Source organism: Equus przewalskii, chromosome 26, assembly GCF_037783145.1.
Source record: "Equus przewalskii isolate Varuska chromosome 26, EquPr2, whole genome shotgun sequence".
Lineage (NCBI taxonomy): Eukaryota > Metazoa > Chordata > Mammalia > Perissodactyla > Equidae > Equus > Equus przewalskii.
This window is the reverse complement of record NC_091856.1, coordinates 30,237,843-30,262,392: the sequence shown is the minus strand read 5'-3', so window position 1 is coordinate 30,262,392 and position 24,550 is coordinate 30,237,843. Positions and strand designations below refer to the sequence as shown.

Here is a 24,550-nt window from a genome sequence, read left to right as displayed (position 1 = left end):
AGTGAGTACACCTAAGGCATCAGCCAGGGGCCTGGCACGAAATAGACGGCATACTCAGCTGGGGTCACTGAGGAGTTTCAAAAAGGGACTCTTTATTTACAAAGGGCGTGAGAAGGGTTAAGGAACTCCTACAAGGACAGTGAAGCCCTCAAGGACTGGCAAAACAGGGAGTCAGGACCAATCCTCGGCCTGGAAGGACAAGGGGAGGTTGTGGCTACCAAACCCTGAAGTTGCCTGACAGGAGCTATGGCTCTTGGCAGAGGAGCCCAGCCACTGTCAAGCCACACCTGGCAGGAAGGAGCCAGGGGGGTGAATTCCCTGACTTCTCCCTCCTCTCATCCCCCATGCTCCTTCTAGCATCTCTGGCAGATCCTGACCAGAGGCCAGAAGGACAGGTCTGCAGAGGCCAGCGTCCAGAGCAAGCACAGGGCGCGGAGGGGATCTGGAGGAGCAAACGGAATATCCAGCTCACCTAAATCCCTGCCGGAGCTGGTGGGGGCTAAAAGGAGACCATCATCTGTGCCTAGCACAGCAGAGGGACATCACTACCCACTGGATCAGACTCTATTTGGCAGTTACTTATCAAAAGGCCACAATATCACTTTTATTCTCAGGTGGTAAAAGCCAGAATGAAAACAAAGACACGTGGTCATATCCCCAGAGTGAAAAACAAAACTTTTACAAAGTTGACAGATAACATTTATTAAAACATGTCATACAAAAGGGCATGGTCTCTTCTATAAGAAGAAAATATTAAACAGTAACATTCAGTTAAGTAAAACCATGCTGTACACTGAAGACAGCAATATATAAAGACGAAACTATTCAACGTTTGCAACACAGGCATAACATTTCACAAAATATCAATAAGATATGCACCTAATGATAATCTGTTTATCATCAAATGGTTTTGTGGTGTAAGAGTCACCTGACTTGCATAAATAAAGTAATTTTCTGGAAGAAACATTGGGAACCTCATAAAAGGAAAGAAGGCAGCAGCAACTGACATATGACAGGCTTCAAGCAACACTAAAAAAAAAAAAGTCACATTTGCAAAATGTTCCAGCATCTTCCCATAGGGCACTATCAGTAGAGATCTGAAGTAAGAAATATGTACCTTTAAATATATAAGTAGCAAAGAAAAAAACCTAAACAAACGAACCCTGGTTTCACTGAACAAAGTTAGTCACCCATGAAAGCAATTAAATCACAAAATTAGTGTGGCACAGATGGGGTGGGGGTGGGGTAACACGTCGCTTGGTTTCTAGCATTCCTCAATGATCAGAGACCTTACGAAAGCAAAGACCTGGATTTGGTGTGATGGATCCGCTCCACCCTCACCCGGGGGCGCAGCAACTCCCCTTCCCCAGAGGAATCACAGCCACGCTGCCGCTGCTCCGCCTCAACTCCACTTCCGCAGCAGCCTGGGGATGTGTGTGACTCCGCAGGAAGGAGCCACTGAGACTAAGCAGCTTTCCCAATAGCCAGAGTCAGCTTAGGCTCAGTTTAGTTCAGCAAATGCCCCCTAGAATGGAGGAGACCCCTCTGGGCAGACTCTTTGAAAGTAGTAGCCAAAATAAGGGACTGGAGGAAAGTAGAATCTAGAAATCAGAATCATCAGGCTGGGGCGTTGAGTGAGTGAGTGAGGGAAACCCTCAACTCTCAAGGAAAGGCTACCGCAGTCTTCCCTCAGTTAGCGGGTGATGCGTCTTTACCAAGTACATTATTGTCATGTGTGTATCTAAACTTAAAGGCATGGTATAAGTACTAATATTAATACCACTGGTGGTGCCTTGAAGCCCTTTCCCACTGGGATTGGAGAAAAACCACAGTTAAGACTCAAAGTGGGGGACGAATACCTTGGTTGTAGGCCACTGACACGATCCCTGAAAGACTGTTTGGAAAATGTTACCCACAACTATCCAAACTCTTTTGGAAGGATAAAGATTTTCTAAAGCTGTACTGAGGCTAAGGAGAGAGACCATCTATCCGACCCAGGGCGGGCAGGAAGAAAAGGTAGTAAGACAGTCCAGTCTCCTAATCCTAAAAAGCAGAGTTTATAAAAATTCACTTTTAACATCCAAACTAAGGCGATCCCCTTCCCCCACCTCTCTGCACAGGGCCAGCATCTCAGAGGCCCAAGCATCTCACAGGATCTGGGTCACCTGATCAGCAACCCAAATTTTTACGGAAACCCCAACTATCACAGAAAACAAAACAGCAGATGTGAGGAACTTACACTTTAGATCCTACATTTAGTAGCTGATGTCCATATAAGGATTTCTAAAAGATACTCCTCTCTTCACAACCCATTAAATAAGTCCCAGCACAACTGACTGCTTTCAAAACTACCAGCCAAGGGCTGCCCGCCATGCCCGGCTGAACGAGAGCGCTTCATCGTCACTCACGACGAGGTGGCCGTGCTGATTTCAGCTTCACTGCAGGACCATGATTTTTCCAGAATACTTTCATTTCACCTCTCTGACTCCTCCCCAAATGTCCCAACGCTCATCTGAATATAATTTTTAATGGGAAACAGCACATCAAACCTTCTAAACAGGCAGAAAATGGTGTGCTAACACATGGGAGAGTGTGATCAGTTTTTGGCAGAACAAAATGACTTCACTGCCCTAGTATTGAAATTACTAGGAGTAATAAAACAACTTCTCCTCAAACATAATGGCGAGGCTCAGACCTAAGCCCCACTGGCTTCTGACATGAGGAAAAGAGAAGAAGCAATGGAGCCGGACTGTGCAGCCACCTCTCCACACTCCTATCAGGGACACAGAGGAAGGACTGTCAACTGGTGAAGTTTCAACTCTAAGAGAAGAGGATATTAATGTGGCAAACAACCAAGAGGTAATATCTAGTTTCTAGGTTAAAAAATCTATCTATCTATCTATATATATATATACTTATAATAAAGTTTTAAATACAAAGTGCTTTTTATATATCAAGAATGATACAGTGTTAATGAACAGATCCCTGTTTTGTAATCTTGATTACAAGAGTTAACTGGTAAATGAGTACTTTCTTTCCCCTTTCCAGACAATGTTCAACAAGTAAATGCCTTGGTGGTTGAAGCTTGAGGATCAGAGGCCATTGCCAGCAATGTCTATCACATTAGAGCAAAGTCAAACTTTTAAAACAAAATTTCACCCCAAATCCAAGAAAAGTTTTTATTTTAAGGAACAAGTTTCCACGTGGAAGTAAGAGACCAGTAAGTTTATGGAAAAGTTGACATAGTGGTAGCACCCTGTCCTAGCCTGGTGATAACTTCAGGTATATTACACAGCTCACAAGCATCCTGAATATATGCTTCCTTTTTAACCTAAAACACCTCCATCTGACTGATCTGAAGAAAAGGTCTCAGAATAGCTGCTTTTCTTGTTGTTTTTTGGTAGGTATAGCTATGTGGACTTGTAAATTTATGCAGCTTTATCTATAATTTGGGAGCATGAATCTGTAGACTACTTTCTAAAATTAGGACTCCTTCTTTCCCCTGGTGAAAACACATTACAGTACTCCTAAAGAACTGGTAGTATGAGCTCAGTGTACCCCTCTAAAACCATCTCTCCCACCAGTATATTTTCAAGACTCCTCTTTTCTTGGCCAGTTGTGTTTTTTCTTCCCCTCAAGTATAACCTGCCACTCAAAATTCTGCTACTCAGCAACTCTCACTCTGACAGTTGGAGTCTTACTGTAGCGCTCTATTATAAACTCCTGAAGTTCACAGGTAACTCTCAGATATGACTTCTGACTCCTTCCCACTAACTGTGGTCACTGAGTGGCCTCTTTGGGAAGCACCATAATCTGAGAGAAACAGCTGGAGCGCCCAACGGTACCGTGGTCAGAGTCAAAGCAGATCCCACTGTGTGGATGCTACAATTCAACAAACAGGATTTGGGACAGCAAACCAATTAGAAATACCTATCACTGGCACTCTAGAGAATTACAATTAGACACAATTGCTCAAACTAAACGTTAGTACTAAAATGCAAAACTTTGCCTCATCTAGAGTCTGAAACGCAATGTGACAGTGGCATCTTACAGAAATTGAAGCTTGTACCATAAGTTGTTTCATACTTAGAATGTAATCCTCTTAGTATCTCCATATTTAGTTAAAATACCCTTTAGAAAGAATAAAACCAGACAAGAGAGCTGTTAATCAATTTCTCATCCTAGAATCACATGATTTTTAGCTTTTACATAAGTAGCATTTCATTCAGTGAAGCAGCTACCAAAACAAATCCACGTTACCTAAGTATAGTAAGAGCAAAACGAAATTCCAACATGACCTTGTAATAATGAGTGATCACAAATTGCTGCCACCTGAAATGGAACTGGCGGGTTGGAGTCCAGTTCCCAGCCAGGTGCCTGCATCACCAAGTCCACCTGCCTCGATCACATGGGCCTCCAGGCTTACCTGGCCAGCTGTGGGGGTGGGGGGGAGGTTAACTTAACCCCATTACCCACTCCAGGCCTGGACTAGAATATACAAATTTGAGGAATTAAATTTTTTAATTGGCCTACTTAGAGCTGGTCTTTCAGAAATATCTTCCTTTTCTTTTTAAGCTTCTCTCATAATAGCAAGTAGCACGCATCATCTGTGCCCACATTTGCATAATTACCATAGTTTATTTTTGAGCCTGCCACTCAAGGGCCAGATTCTATTTTTAGTTAGCCTCAGTCGTATTCTGCTCAGCCTTTGCAGCTTCGTAGGACTTGGTACAAGAAGTCACATGCCTGTGGAAACTGTCCCTCCACATAAATCTCTTTGCACAGATATTACACTCATACGGCTTTATGCCTGTGTGAATTTTCATGTGGCCCACGAGATGATGCTTCATTTTGAATTTCTTACCACAGACACCACAGCCATAAGGCCGAAGACCAAGGTGCATGCTCATGTGCCGATCTCTCTGACTCTTGTGAGTGAAACTTTTCCCGCACTGACAAGGATACAGCTTGTCAGTGGCTGAGAATCCTAAATGGGAAGCTTCTTCTTTAATCCCTGTTACCATTTCAATATTCTCACTGTAGCCCGCTGCTAGGGCAGCCTCCTGTCTGTGCCCAATTAGATTCCCATCCGACCTCTCTCCAGAAAACTCTTCCATGGAAGAGCCATAGAAATCCACCTGCTCGTCATAATTGCTTTCATCAGCCTGTCCGTCAAACTCTGCTTCGACTTTTTTTTCCCCGATGTGAAAGTCCTCCTCTACTCCTGAAGGCTGGACTGAGTGCTCTGTCTGCATGGTATTGATGGACTCAGTGACCTGGTGCTCGTCGTAGGGTGCATGCACATCCATGCCCTCACACGCCTGTTCAAAGCGCTCGGGCTTCACGTGGATCCAGCGTTTGTGAGCCATTATGCTGGGCTTGCTGTACATGGGCCGGGTGTAGTGGAACTCAGCGCTGTCGCTGGCCCCCTCCTCACCATCCTGGCTTGCCATTTCAGTGCTCAGCCTGTCATGCTCTGTGGATGAGTTGCTGGGAAGGTATTCGTGCTCAGTGAGCTGAGATGACAGCTCATCTTTGGTGCTCTCCTCTTCATTCTCTCCATCCCTCAGTTCTTGAGCTTTGGGGAAATCAGTATGGCCCCCAGAGCCCAGCTCAAAGCTCTCTACCAGGCCATTATAACTACTGCTGCTTGGAGACTGGTGGTCACTGCTGTGATTTAGCTTCTGACAAAGGACTGTAGGGTTTCCCTCTAAAACCTCAGTGCATTTGTCTACCACATGCCACATCTGGAGGAAGCTTGCTGCTGTTAAATAACTAACAATTTCTGGAGCAGGCATTACTAGACGTCCAGTATAACTAGACAGGAGAATGTTCTCAAACACTCTGGGGTTCATCACATCAGGCAAAACAATCCTCCTGCTGTTTTTCAGGAGTACCTGGTCACAAAAGTACGGTGAACTGGCAGCAAGAACAGCTTTGTGTGCCCGGAAAATGTGGCCTTGGACAACAATGGAGACATCACACAATTGTCCCTGCTGGCGCTGCTGGTTCAGTTTCTGCAGAATGGTGCTGGAAAAATCAGGAAATTCTACTCGAAAAGAGTTTGTTCCAGGCTCCATTTCATCACAAATCTTGTTCAGTGCTACAAGAGAAAGAAAAATTAGTACTAATTCTAGCCCAAAAGGAAGCTTATTGATCACTAAGAAAACTAAGACAAGTTCCGTAGTTCCATAAAGCCCCCTTGCCTGTGGGCGCAGTGGGTGGAGCATCCACTCCCCAGAGCAAGGGGCACAGGTGTGAGTGTGCCAAAAGCAGGAACCACCCCCATTCTTCATGGTATTAACTCTGGATTTTACCTGTGTCTGTGACTGACAGAACAGAATCCACAGAGATATTTGTAAGCTATACAAATCCTCTAAGTAAAACGAAGTAAATATTTCTAGTCAAAACAAACATGATACCTATAAAAACGACAGAATTTTCAGGAGGCCTCAGATTCAACCCAAATTTGCCACACTGGGGTGAGAAAGTGAGGATGGAAGTGTGGGAAGAAGGAAAAACATATGTAAAGGCTCTGAGGCAGGAATGAACTCAGCAACTGCAGGGAACTGACAGGAGGCACTAGGCTAGAATCCAGTGAGGGGGCAAAGGGGCTGCAGTGGTGGGGCCAGAACAATCGTGCCTTTGGTCCTTTGGCACCATGGGGGCAAACTCACTAAGGCCCCAAACAACATGCGTTTTTCTAAGTTGCAGTCAGAATTTTAGCCCATTAAGAGCTTCTGATAATGTAAAGCAGAATGAACGGCAAGCAGAATGAACCTTCTATCTGGTGGTCTCCAAACTGTTTGAGAAAGTTATAGACCAGGGGCCGGCCCGGTGGTGTAGTGGCTAAGTTTGCGTGCTCTGCTTCGGTGGCCTGGGGTTTGCAGGTTCAGATCTTGGGTGCAGGCCTACACACCGCTCATCGAGCCATGCTGTGGCAGGTGTCCCACATACAAAATAGAGAAAGACTGGCACAGATGTTAGCTCAGTGACAATCTTCCTCAAGCAAAAAGAGGAAGACTGGCTCAGCGCCAATTTTTCTCACCAAAAAAAACCTCCCAAAAATTTATAGACCAAAGAGGATAGTAAACATTGTCCCTGTTATCGAATGAACTCAATCTGAAAATAAAGTTATAACAAAGAAGAAGGGATTACCTTATTGTTACCTCATTGTTGTGTTGTTACTGTAAATAGATGTTGTGGGCTAAGTTAAGCATTAGACAATATCTATCAAGAGCAATCAACAAGATGAACTCTGCTAGAGATCCTGCTCATGTCCCATAATTCCATAGTAAATTAAAACAAACCAGAAAACCCAACAGATTTATCAGTGCTATTTGTCACCTGGCTCTAATTCTATACCCAAACACTGCTAACTACAAGGTTTTCTAACTATAAGATAAAAGAATCAGACAACCTAAACAAAGATTGAAAGTTATCTTTGAGAGATAGGGAGAAATGCCAAGAGAAGAAACTGATGTCTCTTGAGTTAATTACCGTATACTATGGACTGCTACCTTTTTTCACTTAATCTTTATAATGACTCTGCAAATGTAGGGATTGATATTCTCAAGTTTAGCCATTTCAAGTAAGTTTCCTAAGACTAAAATAAAAGCTAGTTTTTATTAAGTTGGGATTTGAGCCTAAGTCTCCATGACCTCACAGACTATGCTATTTTTCCCATCACATCACACTGCCTCTTCTAAGGAGATATCAAAACACCAGATTAGTCATTAATAATTTTAAGAGGTAAGACAGTGCTTTTAGAATAAAGTATTAATTTATGGCTTACAGTTCTTAAAACATTTCATAATAACTTAAAAATAGACCAGGAAACAAATTATTTAGGTATTTATAATTTCAAAAGGAAAAGTTTTGAAATTTATGGACTAATTTACAGACTACAGGTATGTAAATTCTGAGAATTACATCTGGGCAAACAGCTCCTCTGCTAGATCTCAGCACTGCAGAATTTCGTTTTTAGCTACTTGAAAGAAAAGGGGGGAGGGAATAATACACACATGTAAAAAAACTTAGAGAAAGCTGCATAAAAAAATCTCTCTCCACTATTTATTCCTAGTCCCTCCACCAAAGGAAATTACCATTAACAAACTCCTGTATATATTTCTAGAAACTTCTGTGTATTTTTCAGAATACATCATATATATCCTTTAAAAATTCCTACCCAAATGGGTTCATTACCTACATTTTATTCTGCACTTAGCTGTGGTCACTTAATGGCCTTGCAGATCATGCGGCATGCTATAGACTGATTGTGTGCCCCAAAATTCAGATGTTGAAACCTGTTCCCCCAATGTGATGGTGCTTGGAGATGGAGGCCTTTGGGAGGTGATTAAGTCATGAGGGCAGAGCTGTCACGAATGGGATTAATGCCCTTATAAAAGGGACAACAGAAAATTCCCCTGCCCCTTTGGCCATGTGGAGGACACAGTGAAAAGACAGCTGGCTCTCTATGAACCAGGGAGCAGGTCATCACCAGATACCAAATATGTCAGTGCCTTGACCTTGGACTTCCCAGTCTCCAGAACTCTGAGAAATAAATTTCTGCTGTTTATGAGCCACCCAGTCTATGGTATTTTGTTATAGCAGCCCAAATGGACTAAAACATCACATTAGCACAAAAAGAGCTAACTCACTCTCTTTAATGGTTATACAGTTTCCTGCTAAATGGATGTATAATTGAAGCAGTTCTCTCCTTATAGAATTTCAATTATCCAGGGTTTTGAAATTATGAGCAATGCTATAATGGACATCTGTGCATAACTATCTTGGTGTATCTTTGGAAATATCCATAGGGTAATTTCTACCAGTGGAATTGCTGGGTCAAAGGGCTGTGCATTTGACATTCTGATATACATTACCAAACCACTTTCCAGAAAGGTTGTGCCAAGTCACACTCCTACCAACGGTGACAGAGTCTATTTCCCCACACCTTTACCAACACTGGGCATTATCAAACAAAAAAGAAGTCTGGAAATCTCCTAAATGAATAATCCATGATTCACTGTTGTTTCGATCAACATTTCTTTAATTCTGAATGAGACTGATACTCTTTACTCGTGTTTACTGGTTATTTTTTCTTCCTACAAATTATCAGTCATGTCCTTTGCTCAAATAAATTGGGTAATTCATCTTAGTGATTTACAGTTTTTTTAATCAATTTATAAAATTAACTAATTACTCAATCTTTGCTTTTATGGCTCCAGGGTTTTGTATTAGACACAGAAAGGCATTCCTGACTCCAAGATTATTTATAAAAAGTAAAAAAAATTATTAAGGCTTTTTTCCTGGGACCATTTTTTAAAAAGCATTTAAACTTTTAATAAGCAAGGAGTATATTTTGGCATAATGAGTAAGGTTGGGATCCAGTCCTTTTCCCTCCAAAATGGCAAGCCTATTTTTCCAACACTATTTACTGAATAACTCATCTTTTCCTCTAGATTTCAAGTATCTGTTGTGGAATTTTAAATGAGAATAAAACTTTTAAAAACAGCTCAATAAAAATAAATGCCCTAAGTGATGTTGCAGAAAATCATGGAGTAGGAAGCTCTCGGGGTCAGTCCCTCCACCAAAACAACCAGTAAGCCTTTAAAATGATCAGAAACAATTATTTTGGAACTTTGGAATCTGATCAGACACTTACAGCAACCAATGCAACTCTTGAGGAAGGGAGAGAGACTGCTGAACCTCGCTACAAGAGCAGTGTGTGCAAACTGGCTATAATCCCCACTTCTCACCCTGTGGCAGCCTGCAGGATGGTGAACCACATTCCTAGAGTGGCTGGCTTATGCCAGGGTGGACAGCAAGGACTGTGTCCTCCAAAAATTGGGGGCTTTGTATCTGGCCAGTTCTAATGAACCCACATAGCTTTGTTTTGGCCCTCTCTGGCTGCAGTGGCTTCTGAAGCAGCATCTATCACAAATTTTCAAAGACAAACATACCTTCCCCTGCTACTCCCTGGGTGAAAGCATTTAAGGAAATCTCTGTTAGGTCACAGGCTGACTGCATAGACAAAGCAACAGAAACTTCAGGACCACGTGCAACAAGGAATACAGAATATTTGGAATATTTTCCAAAACAGTTTGGAAAAATCACCATACAGACACTGCAGCTCTCAACAAGTGACAAAAGGAATCTCCTAGGAGGGGAAGAATCTAATTTCAAGAGTTACCACATTAGAATACTCAAACTGCCCAGTTCTCAAAATTACAAAGTATATAAAAAAAAGGAAAATATGGTGCATTCACAGGGAAAAAAAAATTTAGACACAATCTACCCCTGAGGAATTCCAGACCTTGGAATTACTAGTCAAAGATGTTAAATCAACTGTCTTGTATGTAGTCAAATTGCTACAAAACTATGGACAAAGAACTAAAGGAAATCAGGAGAACAATGCCAATAAAAAGATAGGAATTATAAAAATAAAAAGGAACCAAATAGAAATTCTGGAGCTGAGAAGTATAATACTTGTGTTATGGGCTTAAGTGTGTCCCCCTAAAACTCATATGTTGAAATGCTAATTCCCAATAGCCCAGAATGTGATATTTGGACACAGGGCCTTAAGAAAGGTAATTAAGTTATTGAAATGGGGTCATCAGGGGCTGGCACGGTGGCACAGTGGTTAAGCATGCACATTCCACTTCGGCAGCCCAGGGTTAGCGGGTTCGGATTCTGGCTGCGGACATGGCAGTGCCTGGCAAAGCCATGCTGTGGTAGGCATCCCCCATATAAAGTAAAGGAAGATGGGCATGGATGTTAGCTCAGGGCCAGTATTCCTCAGCAAAAAAAGAGGAGGATTGGCAGCAGTTAGCACAGGGCTAATGTCCCCGCCCCCCACCAAAAAAAAAGGAGGGGCCATTACGGCGGGCCCTAATTCAATCTGACTGGTGTTCTTATAAGAAAATTTGGACACACAGAGAGACATCAGGGATGTGTGCAATGTGAAGACACAGTGAAAAAGTGGCACCTGCAAGCCAAGGAGAAAAGTCTCAGGAAAAACCAAATCTGCTGACACCTTAATCTCTGACTTCTAGCCTCTGGAATTGTGAAAAAATATATTTTTGCTGTTTAAGCCACTTAGTCTGTGGTACGTGTTATGGCAGATCTAGGAAACAAACACAAGTTGAAATAAAAGATTCAGAAGAGGAGTTCAATGGTAGATTTAAGCAGGCAGAAGAAAAAAAAATCAGCAAACTCAAAGATAAAGCAATTGAAATTTTCCAGTCTGAGGAGTAGAAAGAAGAATGAAGAAAAACGAACACAATCTGGTGTACCTGTGGGAAGCCATCAAATGTACCAATACATCATAAGAGTCTCAGAAGAAGAAAGGGTAGAAAAGGTATTAAAAGAAATAATGGTAGAAAATTTCCCAAATTTGATAAAAGACATAAACATACACATCCTAGAAGCTCAAGAAACTCCTAGTAGGATAAAGTTATAGATTCACATGAGACACATTCTAAGTCAAACAGTAGAAAGCCAGACAAGTGAGAATCTTCAAAGCAGCAAGAAAGAAGTAACTCTTCATGTAAAATGCATCCTCAATAAGATTAACAGCTAATTTCTCATCAGAAACCATGGAAGCCAGAAGGCAGTGGTATGACATATTTAAAGTGCTAGAAGAATAATCCGTCAACCAAGAATTCTGTATACCACAAAACTATCCTTTCAAGAATGAAGGAGAAATTAAGACATTCCCACATAAACAAAAGCTAAGAGTGTTTGCTACCAGTAGACCTCCTCTACAAGAAATGATAAAGGGGTCCTTGAGGCTGAGATAAAAGAACACTAGATAGTAGTTCAAAGCCATATGAAGGAATAAAGACTACGGGTAAAGGTAATAAGTAAATATAAGAGCCAATATTACACTTTTGGTTTACAACTCCTCTTTTTTTCCTGTATGATTTAAAAAGCAAATGAATAAAACAACAATTTAAAAATCTATGTCAATAGGCATACAATGTATATTAAGAGCAATCTGTGACAATAACACTACTCAGTGGGAGGGATGGAGACGTATAGGAGCAGAGCATTTGCATACTACTGAAACTAAGTTTGAACTTGTCAAACTAGGTTGTTATAAATTTAAGATGTTAATTGTAAACCTCAAGGTAACTACTGGGAAAATAACCAAAAACACACATGAAAAGGAAAGAAGGGAATCAAAATGGTATACAAAGAAAAAAAATCAAATATTTTTAAAAGGCAGTAAAAAGGCATTTTTAAAAGGGAGGAATTCAAGAACAAAAAAGATACAAAATACAGAGAAAACAAATAGCTAAATGGCAGAAGTAAACCCTTGTTTATCAGTAATTACTTTAAGTAAATGGATTAAACTTTCCAATTAAAAGGCAGAATGGATTAAAAAACAGGATTTATCTATATGTTGTCTATCAGAGACTCACTGTAGATATAAAGGCATAAAGAGATTGAAACTAAAATGATGGAAAAAGATATTCCATTCAAATATTAACCAAAAGAGAGCTGGGATGGCTATATCATTATCAGACAAAATAGATTCTAAGTCAAAAAGTTTACAAGAACAAAGAAGGACATTACATACTGATAAAAGGTTCAATCTATGAAGCAGATATAACAATTATAAAACATATATGCACCTAACAAGAGATATATAAATGAAACAAAAAGTAACAGAATTGAAGAGAAAAACAGACAGATCTACAATAACAGGTGGAGACTCCAATATTTCGCTTTCAATAATGAAGAGAAAAACCAGATAGAAGATCTGTAAGGAAATAGAGGACCTGAACAACATTATAAATCAATTATACTTAAAAGACATACAGAATGCAAATAAAAAGGAATGACATTCTGATATATGCTACAACGTGAACACTGAAAACATTATGCTGAAACATCATGCTAAACATTAACTTAAATCAGACACAAAGGACAAACATTGTATAATTCCACTTACACAAAATATCTAGAAGAGGCAAATTCACAGAGATACAAAGTAGATTAGAGGTTACCAGGGCTCGAGGGAGTGAGGAATGAGAGTTAACTGCTTAATGAACAGAGTGTTTCTGTTTTGGGTGATGAAAACATATTGGAAACAAACTGGTGCTGGTTGCACAACATTGTGAGTGTAATTTAATGCCACTAAATTGTACACTTGAAAATGGTTAAAGTGGCAAACTGAATGATACATATATTTTTTACTGCATATTAAAAAAAAAACAAAAAAAGTCATGTAACTTCATTTTTAACTGTGTAAAGGCGGTAATAGTCCTTGTAATTTAGTAAGTATCTGACCTCCACCCTTAACTTTGAGTGAGGGTGGCATTTCTACATATTCCCTGACCTTAGGAACATGCAAAACCTGCACCTCTCCTACAGCTTTTCCTACTACCATAAGCAACAGTTACAAACTCACAGCCAGCTGTGACCTATATTAATAGTATAGCTGCTGTTTCAATTGTTTACAAGACTTTCATAGAAGTAATCAACTCACTTAAAAAGTCATTAAAAAACCCCATAACATAAAACACTATATGCAAGGTACTGCGGGGGATTTCCAAGATGATCAGGGAATGTCACTGTCCAGAGTCTTTTAACCTGCTAGGGGAGATAAAAAAACAACATGCATATAACCCTGTTACTCAAGGCAAAGTCTGATAAAAGCACCACAAGAGAATTACAAATGCGGGAGGAATTCAGAGGAGGGGACCAGATATACCCTACAGTAAAATATCCTGTCACTAGAAATACTGGTGTCACCAGGGTAAGAGGAAGCCTTCAGGGTAGCATATAATTCTTCCCATCTACCACATCCTAATCAAAATAATCTAAGAAATATGGAAAAATTGGCCTGAGTCCTAGAAACTAGGGCTCAAAGTTACCTATATGCCACAAACTTTAATTAAGGATATGATGAAGACTGGGTCAGACTAAAGGGAGATGTTGCCCCTGCAACTCCACCTGCTATACCAAGCAATCCTGGTACAGTAGCAGCAATCCTGCCAAAGGACCACAAATTTGGAAGGCCTGTAGCTAAAAAGCCAAGGTGGATCATGGGACAAATCCTGCAGATTGACAACATTCAGAGGTGGCTGTATAGGAACACCATACATTGCAAACTGCCTCAACAGAAATTTTTTTAAAACTTAACATGAGAGGGTGGGCTCATTAGTAGCCCCAGGAAGGAGGCAAAGGCACAGCCCATCATTTGCCAGCTGGACCAGGGAGACAAAAGTAGGCCCCTGGCATCACAATTTCACCAACACAGAAGAAAGTGCAAGAGCTACAGCTCTCCTGACAGGGCCTAAGACCTAGCCTCTGGCCCCAGTCACTCTACTCAAGCTAAGCCCGGGTGTCAATCTGGTTCAGCCCATCCTCCAGGTAAAGAGTTAAGAGTTGATTCTAATAGTATTCAGGTGTATGGGGAAGGATCCAAAAGCAATCCACCCACAAAATGGGACAATTTTGGACCTGAACAGAATGTTTCCCTCTAAACATGTAAATAGATCTACAATCTATAGATTGTAAATAGATTCTACAATAATAAAAAAGAAGAAAATAGCAAGGGACAGACAAAGAGTACAGTTTAGATAGCATTTTTAAACTTATGTTTTCCACAAACTTATGAAAATATAGTCTCTGAATAAAGTATAAGGAAGATAAGACAAAATAGCAGAATGGTATGAAAAAAGAGCTGACAAATAAAGACAAGATGTAAGGAAACTAATAACTAGCACAGAAATTTAAACAGGTAATAAGAAGCAGAACTGCAACTGGAGAAATTGGAATCAATCACGCAGAAGGCACTTTAGGGGAACTTCTATTAGAATGAAGGAGGAGGATAAAAATATGAAAACAGCAAGAGAAGATAACAGAACGGAAGAACAGAGCATAGAGATCCAATGTATGGCTAATTAGTGTCCTTGAGAGAAAGAACAAAACAAACGGAGTAGAAGGAATAATCAAATAAAATTTTCATTAGAAGAAAACTTCCCTGCATGGAAAACCTTGAGTATTCAGAAGAGTTTTGTCCCAGTAGTGGGAAGAAATTAGCCCCAAACAAAACACAGTTCTGGTCCTGTCAAAAAAAGAGTAAAAAGTCTGAAAAGATCAAACTATTTCGTAGTAACTTAATTGTGTTCCAGAAATAAGCTTGAATATATTTACACAATACAAAAATATCCTGAACCCAACAAGGTGAAAGTCATGCCTGGCATCCAATTAAAAAAATCACCAGGCATGCAAAGAAGCAGGAAAATATAACCGCTAATAAAGAGAGAGAGAAATCAATAGAAACAGATACAGAAATGACAGATTTATACAACTGGTAGAAAATTCTATATTCCGTTATGTTCAGGAACATTAAGCATATTTGGTAGACAGGGAAGCCATACAAAAAGACTCAAACTGAACTTCTACAGATCCCAACAAACACACACTGGATGGGAATAACAAAAGAATTAACACCGAAAAAGAAAAGATCAGTGAACTTGAAAACACAGCAATAGAAACAATCTAAAATAAAACAGAGAGAAAAAAGACCAAAAATAAAAAGGGAAGGGGGAACAGAGGACCAGTTAGCTGTGAGACAACTACAAGGTGTCTAGTTGGAGCCCCTGAAGGAGAAGGGGAGGGTATAAAGGCTGAAATTTATTTCAAGAAATAATAGCCAAAATTGTTCTATATTTGATGAAAATGATACCCATAGATCCAAGAAGCTCAACAACCCCAAGCACAAGAAGCAGGAAGAAAACTACACCAAGGCATATCATAATTAAATCATTTAAAAATCAGCAATGAAGAGAAAATCTTAAAAGTAGACAGAGAAAAAAGACCCATTGTGTACAGAGGACCAAAGAAAAGAAAGCCTGTAAACCTCAAAAGTAAAAAGAACAGAAACAAAAATACACAAAAACAAAAATAAGTCAAGCAAAACTATTAATATCAAAGTAAAATTCAATGTAAAAAGCATCAAATGGGATGAAAGTTTATTGTTAACTCATGAGTTCTATAACTCACAATGAGGGTTACGTTGTGAATTTTTGTGTGTAAATGTAGTGTAGACTTCAAAAAAATAAAACAGTGAGAGAAACATAATTGTAGTAAGAAATAGAAATATCTCTTTTAATCCTTAATAAATCAAGTAGGCAAAGGATAATTAGGATCTAGAGGTTTAGATTGATATCATTAACAATGCTAATTTAACTAAAATATACAACCTCTGTATCTTACAAATAATACACCTTTTTCAATTTTCATAGGACATTTACAAAAACAATCATATAAGTGGCCACAGAGAACATCAATAAATTCCCCAAAGTAGAAATGCATACACAGAGCACATTTGATTACACAATGTAATAAATCTAGAAAGAGTAAAGATAAATTTTAAAAAGCTCCCAACCTCAATAATTAAACAAAATTCTTAATTCTTAAAACAATGAAGAAATTAAAACTACAATGTCAAATTCACAAAATTAGGAGTAAGAAATGGAATATAATCCTAGAAACTTGTAAAAACAGAAGACAATTATACAATAATAAATTTTAAAGTCTCATAGATAAAAAGTTTTATAGAAAAATGTAAATTGTCAGAATTGACCAGAGAAGAAAAAAATCTTAACAGATCAATAACTGTGAAGAGATTACAAAACATGTTGAAATGATTTCTAAAGGTACACCAGGCCCAAAATATTTTATGGGAAAATTCTGTAAAACTAATTCCTATGCTATATAAACTGTCTCAGAGAAGCAAGAAGGGGGAAAGGGGATATAGGAGAAAACTTACTGATTATTTTTACATAAAACCTTGGTATCCAAACTTGACAACAAAGGAAAAACTATAATCCTAGCTCAAGTATTAACAGAGAGAGAAAAATCCTAAATCACATGGCACTCTGGTTTGTTTACTTTAATCTCTTGTGGGTTGAGTACATTGTGAGTGTGACAAGAAACTGATTTATTGGTTCCATCACTGAGGGCAGGATCCTAGGCTATGGTGAAACTCCCGCCAGAAAGCCATCTCATCTCACAAGCTCTTTCCCAGTTCTCTTCCATTCAAGACGACCCCTGGTGACACAGATCATTACCTGTGCCTCCTTCCACCAGTGACAGAGGGTGGTGGGAGATAAACCTGGAAAGGATGACTAGGACTACACTGCTGAAGGCTGAGTTTGAGCTTTAAATGTGGGCACAGGGTCAGCAGTGAAAACTTTTGAGTGACACATTGTGAAATATGTTCCAGAAGGATAATCTGCTGATAGACTTATACTAGGAACAAGTCTGAAAAAGAAGCTAACTTTAAGATTTCAGCAAGTACAGTCTAGGTTTGAGGCAAAGAAATAACAGTGAGCATGGAAAACAGAGGGGTAGAATTGATAGGATTAACTAAATCGGTTGGCAAGAAGATGTGACAGTACTGCTGGGTACGTTAAAAATCACACCATTAAGAAAGTGAAAAGATAATCTACAACATGGGAGAAAATATATGCAAATCATATACCTGGTAAGTAACCTGTATCCAGAATATTTACAGAACTCTTGAAATTCAATCATAAAAAGACAATCCAATTGAAAAATGGGCAAAGCATTTCAAGAGATATTTCTCCAAAGAAGATACACAAATGAGTACACACAAAAAAGCTCAGTATCATTATTCATTAGGAAAATGCAAATCAAAACTACAATGAGATATCACTTCTCACCCACTCAGATGGCCATGATAAATAAGACAGATAATAACAGGTGATGGTGAGGATTTGGCAGGATTAGAATCCTCACACATTGCTGGGAGGAATGTAAAATGGTGCAGCCACTTTGGAAAACAGTTCGGCAATTCCTCAAAAAGTTGTAACTCAACAATTCTACTAGAACGTATATACCCAAGAGAAATGAAAACACATGATGTCCACAAAAAACTTACACACGAATGTCCATAACAGAATTATTCATAATAGCCAAAAAGTAGAAACGACCCAAATGTCCTCAACTGGTGACGGGATAAATAGAATGTGGTATACCCATACAATGGAATATTATTCCATTTTATTATGTGCTATGTATGTATTATTGTATTATGCCATTCTTTTGGCAATAAAAAATAATGAATTACTGATAGATGTGACAACATGTCTAAACCTGGAAAACATTATGCCAAGTGAAAGAAGTTAGACACAAAAGACCACATCTTCTATGATTCCACTTATATGAACTGTCCAGAATAGGGAAATCCATAGACAAAAGCAATCAGTGGCTGCCAGGAACTATGGGGAGAGGAAATGAAGAGTGACTGCTGATTTTTTTTAGGGGGATGAAAATTCTAAAATCAGATTGTCGTGATGGGTACACAACTCACTGAATATACTAAAAAACTCTTAATTGCCTATGAATTATGTCTCAATAAAGCTGTTTAAAAAATAGAGTAATGCAAGGTAAACTAGTTACCAATACCCACTCTGAAGTTTCCCGACTGTACCTAGGAAAATGTCATAATTAGTAGGCATAATAACAGCACCTACTATTTACTAAATGCATGCATTGTACCAGAGTCTGTGCAAAGCACTTCATGTATTCTCTCTCATTTAATCCTCATAACAATCCACTCAATACGTATTTTTTATTCCTATTGTATAAATAGGAAATAAAGAGGCTAAAGTACTTGCCTAAGGTCATATAACTAGTGAGTGATGAAGATGTAATTTAAATTCAAAACACTTGCTCAGGCTCCTTATAGCCTGAGAGATGAGATAGTGTAGAAGGTAAACGCAAATACTATTTTCACAAATAAATAACTGAAATGACCTATAACACACAGTGCATTCATAAACTCCAGAGCAAATTATTCACCATCCTCAGAATTAGTGAGGTACTAGCAACTTTATACCTCACTTTGCCCACAGTTTTTTAAAAAATCCTAACAGTAACAGTTCTAAAACAAACACACCAAGCCCAGCTCATTCCCTCCATGGTTTATGGGGGCTGTCTGGCTTTCTGTGAAGCAGAGGACGCAGAGCAAATATGGAAGAATCACTGAACTAGACGATGTCCAAGACTCCTCTCAACTTTGGTGAGTTTAACAGCAGCCTATATTTATTATTCAGTTGAGGAACTGTATGTCAAGTTTTATACACTATTTAAACACCAACTACATATCCTAAAAACACAGACGACAGCAATATAAGACAGAAGCAGACCCACTAGCTACTTGTCTTGAAACCCTCCAGAGATTTCTTAATCAGAACATATGGTAATTTGCATGCTTACTGTGGGTGCACATTTAAACACAGTAAATATTACTTCACTAAATCTAAAGACTGGCACAAATGTATAAAAATACCCACAGCCCATGCCTACCAAAATTCTTTATATTAGTCAAACGCTTTACAGTTCACCAAGCAGACTGTGTAGACTTGGGTCTTGTAATACTCCTGTGACACTAGTGAACAGTTAGCCATTGACGATTAGATAGCAGGTAACTAAAGCTATCTTTTTGTTTTCAATTATAATTATAGCTTTTAGTTGTTCGCCCACCCATTGTTAACTGTGCTGTTTAGGCAACATACTATCTGATTCCCACTAGGTTCCTATAGATAACATCTCCTTGGTGCCTGGGTCACCATGGTAACAGATGTTTGAAAGCTGTTTTTCAGGAATTAGGACCGCCTTGTCCAGTTCAGGCCAGTCAAGACCACCAACCCATCAAGTGGGCCTGTGCAGGGGCCCAATAAGTGAACTTTCTGATGTCAAGAGGCTAAAAACTCCACCCTCAGATCACACTAATGCCAGCACTTTGCGAACACGTGTCCTGTGAAGAGGCATGGAGTCTGACTACGCTTGCACAGATCATCATTACCTCACCTCCAATCACCTATCCCCACACTTCAGACCACTATGCCCCATCCATAAATATCCGAGTCCCCATTTTTGCGGAGGCACATCTAGGACATTCTCCCACCTCCTCGCTTGGCTGCCTTGTGATTAAAACCCTCTCTCTGCTGCAATCTCGTCATTTCCATGATTGGCTTTCTGAGCAATGGGCAAAAACGAACCTGTCTCGGTAACATTTGTATCATCATACTTATTTTAAAGATGAGTAAACGGAAGCTCAGGAAGGTCAAGCTCGCCCAAGGTCACATATGTCAGAAATGGTATGTCAGGATTCAAATAGAAGTGTAATTTCAAATCTGATATTTTTCTAAGCTAAAAAAACATCACTTAGCAGTAAGGTTTATCTGAAATCAAATGCTCTAACAGTACAACAACATATGGCAGTGATTGGCCTTAAAATGTGCAATATTTCTTCCTCAGACTTAATGAGGAAGAGAGAGAAGAGAAGTAAAAGAACCTGCTGCTCTAGGGCCATTAAATACACTTACATTATCATTTTTGCTGAAAAAGAAACCATTTTAGTAAATAATTTTAAAAATTGTATTTTTAGCAAGTTTATGGCTTACCTAATGCAAAGTCGTATTCCTGGGATAAAGTTTCTTATGCCATGGCCATCAAAAAAGTATGAATGAGTGAGGAAGAGGAATCCATCTCTCAGCTTTGCTTCACATAAAAATCACACTGACTTCTGAAAGGAAAAATCATGTTGAAAATGTAAGAGTTGTTGGTGTCATTCACTGTGTACACGTGCTTTGCTAATAAACACCACAGGTGTGTGAACAGCAGAAAGAAAACTAACCAAGATTAGTATTTTGTTATTATATTAACTTCTATTCTGCACCTTCTTAGCTTCAACCTTTGTATTTTAAAATAAACTTTTAATTTTGGAATAATTTTAGATTTACAGAAAAGTTGCACAGAACGCCGAGAACTCCTGTGTGCCCCTCACCCAGTTCCCTTTAACGTTACGATCTTACATTACCAGGGCACATTTGTCAAAAATAGAAAGCCAACACAGGTCAATGCCTACGTAATTCTGCAGAATTAAAACATCCTTTGGAAAGCGTTTTCAGTCTCCAGACCATTGTCAGTCAGCATGCCTATATTTTCTCCTACTTGGAACACTTTAGCCAAAGAACTTAGTAAAACTTATTTTAGAATTTTTAAAAAACAAGCTACCTACTTTATGAAGTTTGATTCGTGTCTCCCTTTAAGTCAGAGCTGAACATTTTACTTAAAACTTCAGGGCAAATGTTCCATTGTGGCAAACTCTTTGAGATTCAAAAGAGAAGGTATTGTTCTGATCCCCAACTCCCCACTTATCAGTTATCCTACTATTACATTACAATAAAGCCAAGGAAATGTTTTTAACTGCACCCTCATATTCATTAGAATTCAGGATAATAAGTTCAAATCAAGAAAGCAGAAACAGTGCTTGTTTCATGAAAATTATTAACTACATACCACCAAAATAAAAGGAAAATTTTTTCCTCAATGTTACAAATAAGACAAAAATCTCTTTCTAGTCTAACTGCAAATATAAATGAGGCAAAAAGGAAAAGTTTATGAAAATGATACAGAGCATAGTCAATCAAGTTTAAGAGGCATATTTATAAATTTCTGAAATCAAGATGTGATGACCAGGTTAATAGTTGTCACGGCCTTAAGGATAGAGCATTCCTGGGAGTGTCATCAATGTTTTTTGTTTTTCTGGGGGTTTTTTTGCTGAGGAAGATTAGCCCTGAGCTAACATCTGGGCCAGTCTTCCTCCACTTTAAATGTCTGCTGCTGCCACAGCATGGCTGACAAATGGTGTAGGTCTGCACTCAGGATCCACACAAACCCAGGCCACCAAAGCAGAGGACACGGAACTTAACCACTACAACACGGGCTGGCTCCTCATCAATGTTTTTGATGGTACAAAGGCCAACACTGGGAAAAGCAAGGATATAACTCTGAATTGAAAAGTATTCAAAAGAGTAGGAATGTTAAGTTTAATGAACACTTTAACCAATCTCTTATTTTTTTTTCACTTATTTTTTCTTTTTATATATACGTTAGAATATTATTTTAAAATGTCTAAATAAGTCTAAACATTTTTCAATAAGAATTTTTAAAGACCTAAATGATGATAAAGCATATGTCATAGCTTAACTGGCAGTGTTTTCTCCTTCTTTGGTGGTACATAAAATAATCGATGGTATCTAGAGTTCAATGCAGTTGTAATTCAGCTGTTACATCTTACAAGAAAGCTTGATAAACTCTCTCACAGGCAAACTGACAGCTTAAATAAGGTAACATAAAACAAAGACCTCTCCCATCGGAAAGCATACAAGAAATAATACATAATCTTGGGTTATCATAATAAAAGGGCTATTTTCCCAACACTAAGAGTTTTCTTCATGTGAAAAGTAAAATCTACTTTAAATTTCTTACTTATGGCAGATTCCTGCACTGAATCCAAGGAATCTGGAGGGAGGAGAGCCAGGAACCTACTGCAAGTAGAAAACTTAAGAGAGATTTTAACTGAATTCTTTTAACAAACTCCTTTACTAAGGACCTTAGCTGTGAAGACAGCAGGCATCAACAAACGGAGGTTCAACTTAATGTTCCTAAAGGCTACAGAATGAATTTTTAAAATCACATTTTCAAAGAGCTTGTTAGTTTCAGGCATTTCCGATGAGCAATTTTTTTTTGTATTGTGGTACAACATACTTAACATAAGATTTACCATTTTAACCATTTTGAAGTGTACAATTAGAGGCATTAAGTACATTCACAACGTCGTGCAACCATCACCACCATCCATTTCCAGAACTTTTTCAGCATCCCAAACTAAAACTCTGTATCCATTAAACAATGACTCTCCATTCCCTCCTCCCCTCAGCCCCTGGTGAACTAAAGTCGCCTTCCTGTCTCTATAAATTTGCCTATTTTAGATACCTCATATAGGCAGACTCATACAATATTTGTTCTTTTGTGTTTGGCTTATTTCTCTAGTGAGTAAAGCACTAGAGAAAAAAAAGCATTCTGTAAAGCAAAGAACGAACTCCAAATTACTAGGTTTCTCATAACTGAACTATACATACTGACACAACCTCTGACATATCCAGTGCTCCCAGAAATTCTGCTACTGTTCCATGAGCCCCAAGGGGCAGAGGATTTCAGACTGACCCTTTTCTAGCCTGTGGACAGGCCTGGTTAACAGCCGTAAGTCAAAGAGCAGGCTCCTGAGAGCCCTGGAGGGCATCCTGGGGTAAGTAGATGGAGCAAAGGGAAGTAGGGAGCTGCGCAGGCCTGAAAAACCACAGGTAAGAAAAGGCAAGGATCCTCAAGCTACTATGGCCCTGAGAAGCCTTCCTATCTACCCACCAGGAGCAACTGCACCCTGACACTTAGGTTGGGCGACACCTGTCAGAGCTGAGGCCAGACTGTGGTTTAGTCACTGAGAATGTCACCAGTGCAGGAAGCTTCACGGGGTCATGAGTCACCTTCCATGGCTCAGAGGTCCGGGCAGGCCTGCCCTGCCCCATCTAGACAAACCCAGTTAGGAGAGGCAGAAATAAGAAGACATAAAATTGGCAGAGAGAGACAAACACAGATGGCCAAAGAACTGGACTGACCGGCAGGTCACGAATGAGAGTAGGACAGAGAAGAAAACACAGGGTCAAGAGACATAGAAGGAAGGTGGAGACAGAAATCAAGACAGGGCCTGAATCCTAAGAGAGACAAGGTGGAGAGAATGACAAAGTTGACAGGGGCCGAGTTGAGAGGCAAAAAGAGCAGATGACAACAGGTGACAGAGACAGCAACAGAGAAAACAGCGGTAAACAGAGAGAGAGAACCAGCGGAGTCCGCGCACAGCCTTTCTCCCGGCCCTGGCTCGAACCCGAGGCCGCCAAGCCCACCCGGCGCCCCCGAAAGGCCGGCGGCCGGACTGGGGCAGGATCTCTAAGCGCTCCGGTCCGCCGAGGTCCGCCGCCGCGGGGTGACCTTGGGCGAGACGCTACCTCGGGGGCCTCGGCGTCGCGGTACGCGCGCCGGGCTGGCCGGAGACCGCACGACTCGGACTCGGGGCGCTGGGACTCCAACCGCCCCCGCGCGACTCATAAGCATCCCGGTCGGCGGAACGGGCCCGGCGGGGCCGGCGGTGAGCGCCGGGACCCGCGGAGAAGCCCATAAACCTCTCCGGCTTCCCTCCCTGGCTCCTCGCTACCCGTTGTCCCGCGTCCGCCGTACCTGCCAAGGGCTCCGCGCTCACACAGCCCGCCCGCGGTACACTTTCCGCCGCCGGCGTCAGGCCCGTTCAACCCGTCGCTGCCGCGACCGCCACAGCCTGTGCCTCCCGCCCCCGGAAATGCTTCCCAGTCCCGCCCCCTAAACGGTCAGTGCTTCCGGGGGTGCGTCATCGAGTGAAAGCGGTGTGCGCATGCGGACTCACATTCGGGGCGGGGCGTTAGGAGAGGGCTCCGGGATAGACGACGCCTGCGCAGTATCGTCTGGAGCCGTGCAATCAGCTTTAGGGGTTGTGGGACAGCTACTGGGAATTGCGGAGCTGATACCGACTCCTAAACCCTTTTTAAACTTTGACCTATCTCAACCTGCCTAGCAGAGATTGTCAAATCCGTCTCTGCCTCCATAGCGGCTTTGGCATGCAGTG

At 40.3% G+C, this 24,550-nt stretch overlaps 1 protein-coding gene across 5 annotated transcripts; it reads right to left on the bottom strand.

The window, feature by feature from the left end:
• Positions 1-676: 676 nt before the first annotated feature.
• Positions 677-24,280, bottom strand: ZBTB43 (zinc finger and BTB domain containing 43). 5 transcript variants are annotated; one of them, XM_070596965.1, is made up of 4 exons: positions 23,753-23,937; positions 23,263-23,423; positions 20,457-20,578; positions 677-6,103 (listed from the first exon to the last, which is right to left on the bottom strand). In XM_070596965.1, exon 4 carries the CDS (start codon positions 6,078-6,080, stop codon positions 4,677-4,679), a length of 1,404 nt encoding a protein of 467 aa, XP_070453066.1. In that variant the 5' UTR covers positions 6,081-6,103; positions 20,457-20,578; positions 23,263-23,423; positions 23,753-23,937; the 3' UTR covers positions 677-4,676. The 5 variants fall into 5 exon arrangements, with proteins under 5 accessions (XP_070453066.1, XP_070453069.1, XP_070453067.1 ...); XM_070596968.1 differs by having other exon boundaries at positions 23,780-23,937; XM_070596966.1 differs by having other exon boundaries at positions 23,799-23,937.
• Between the last annotated feature and the right edge of the window lie 270 nt (positions 24,281-24,550).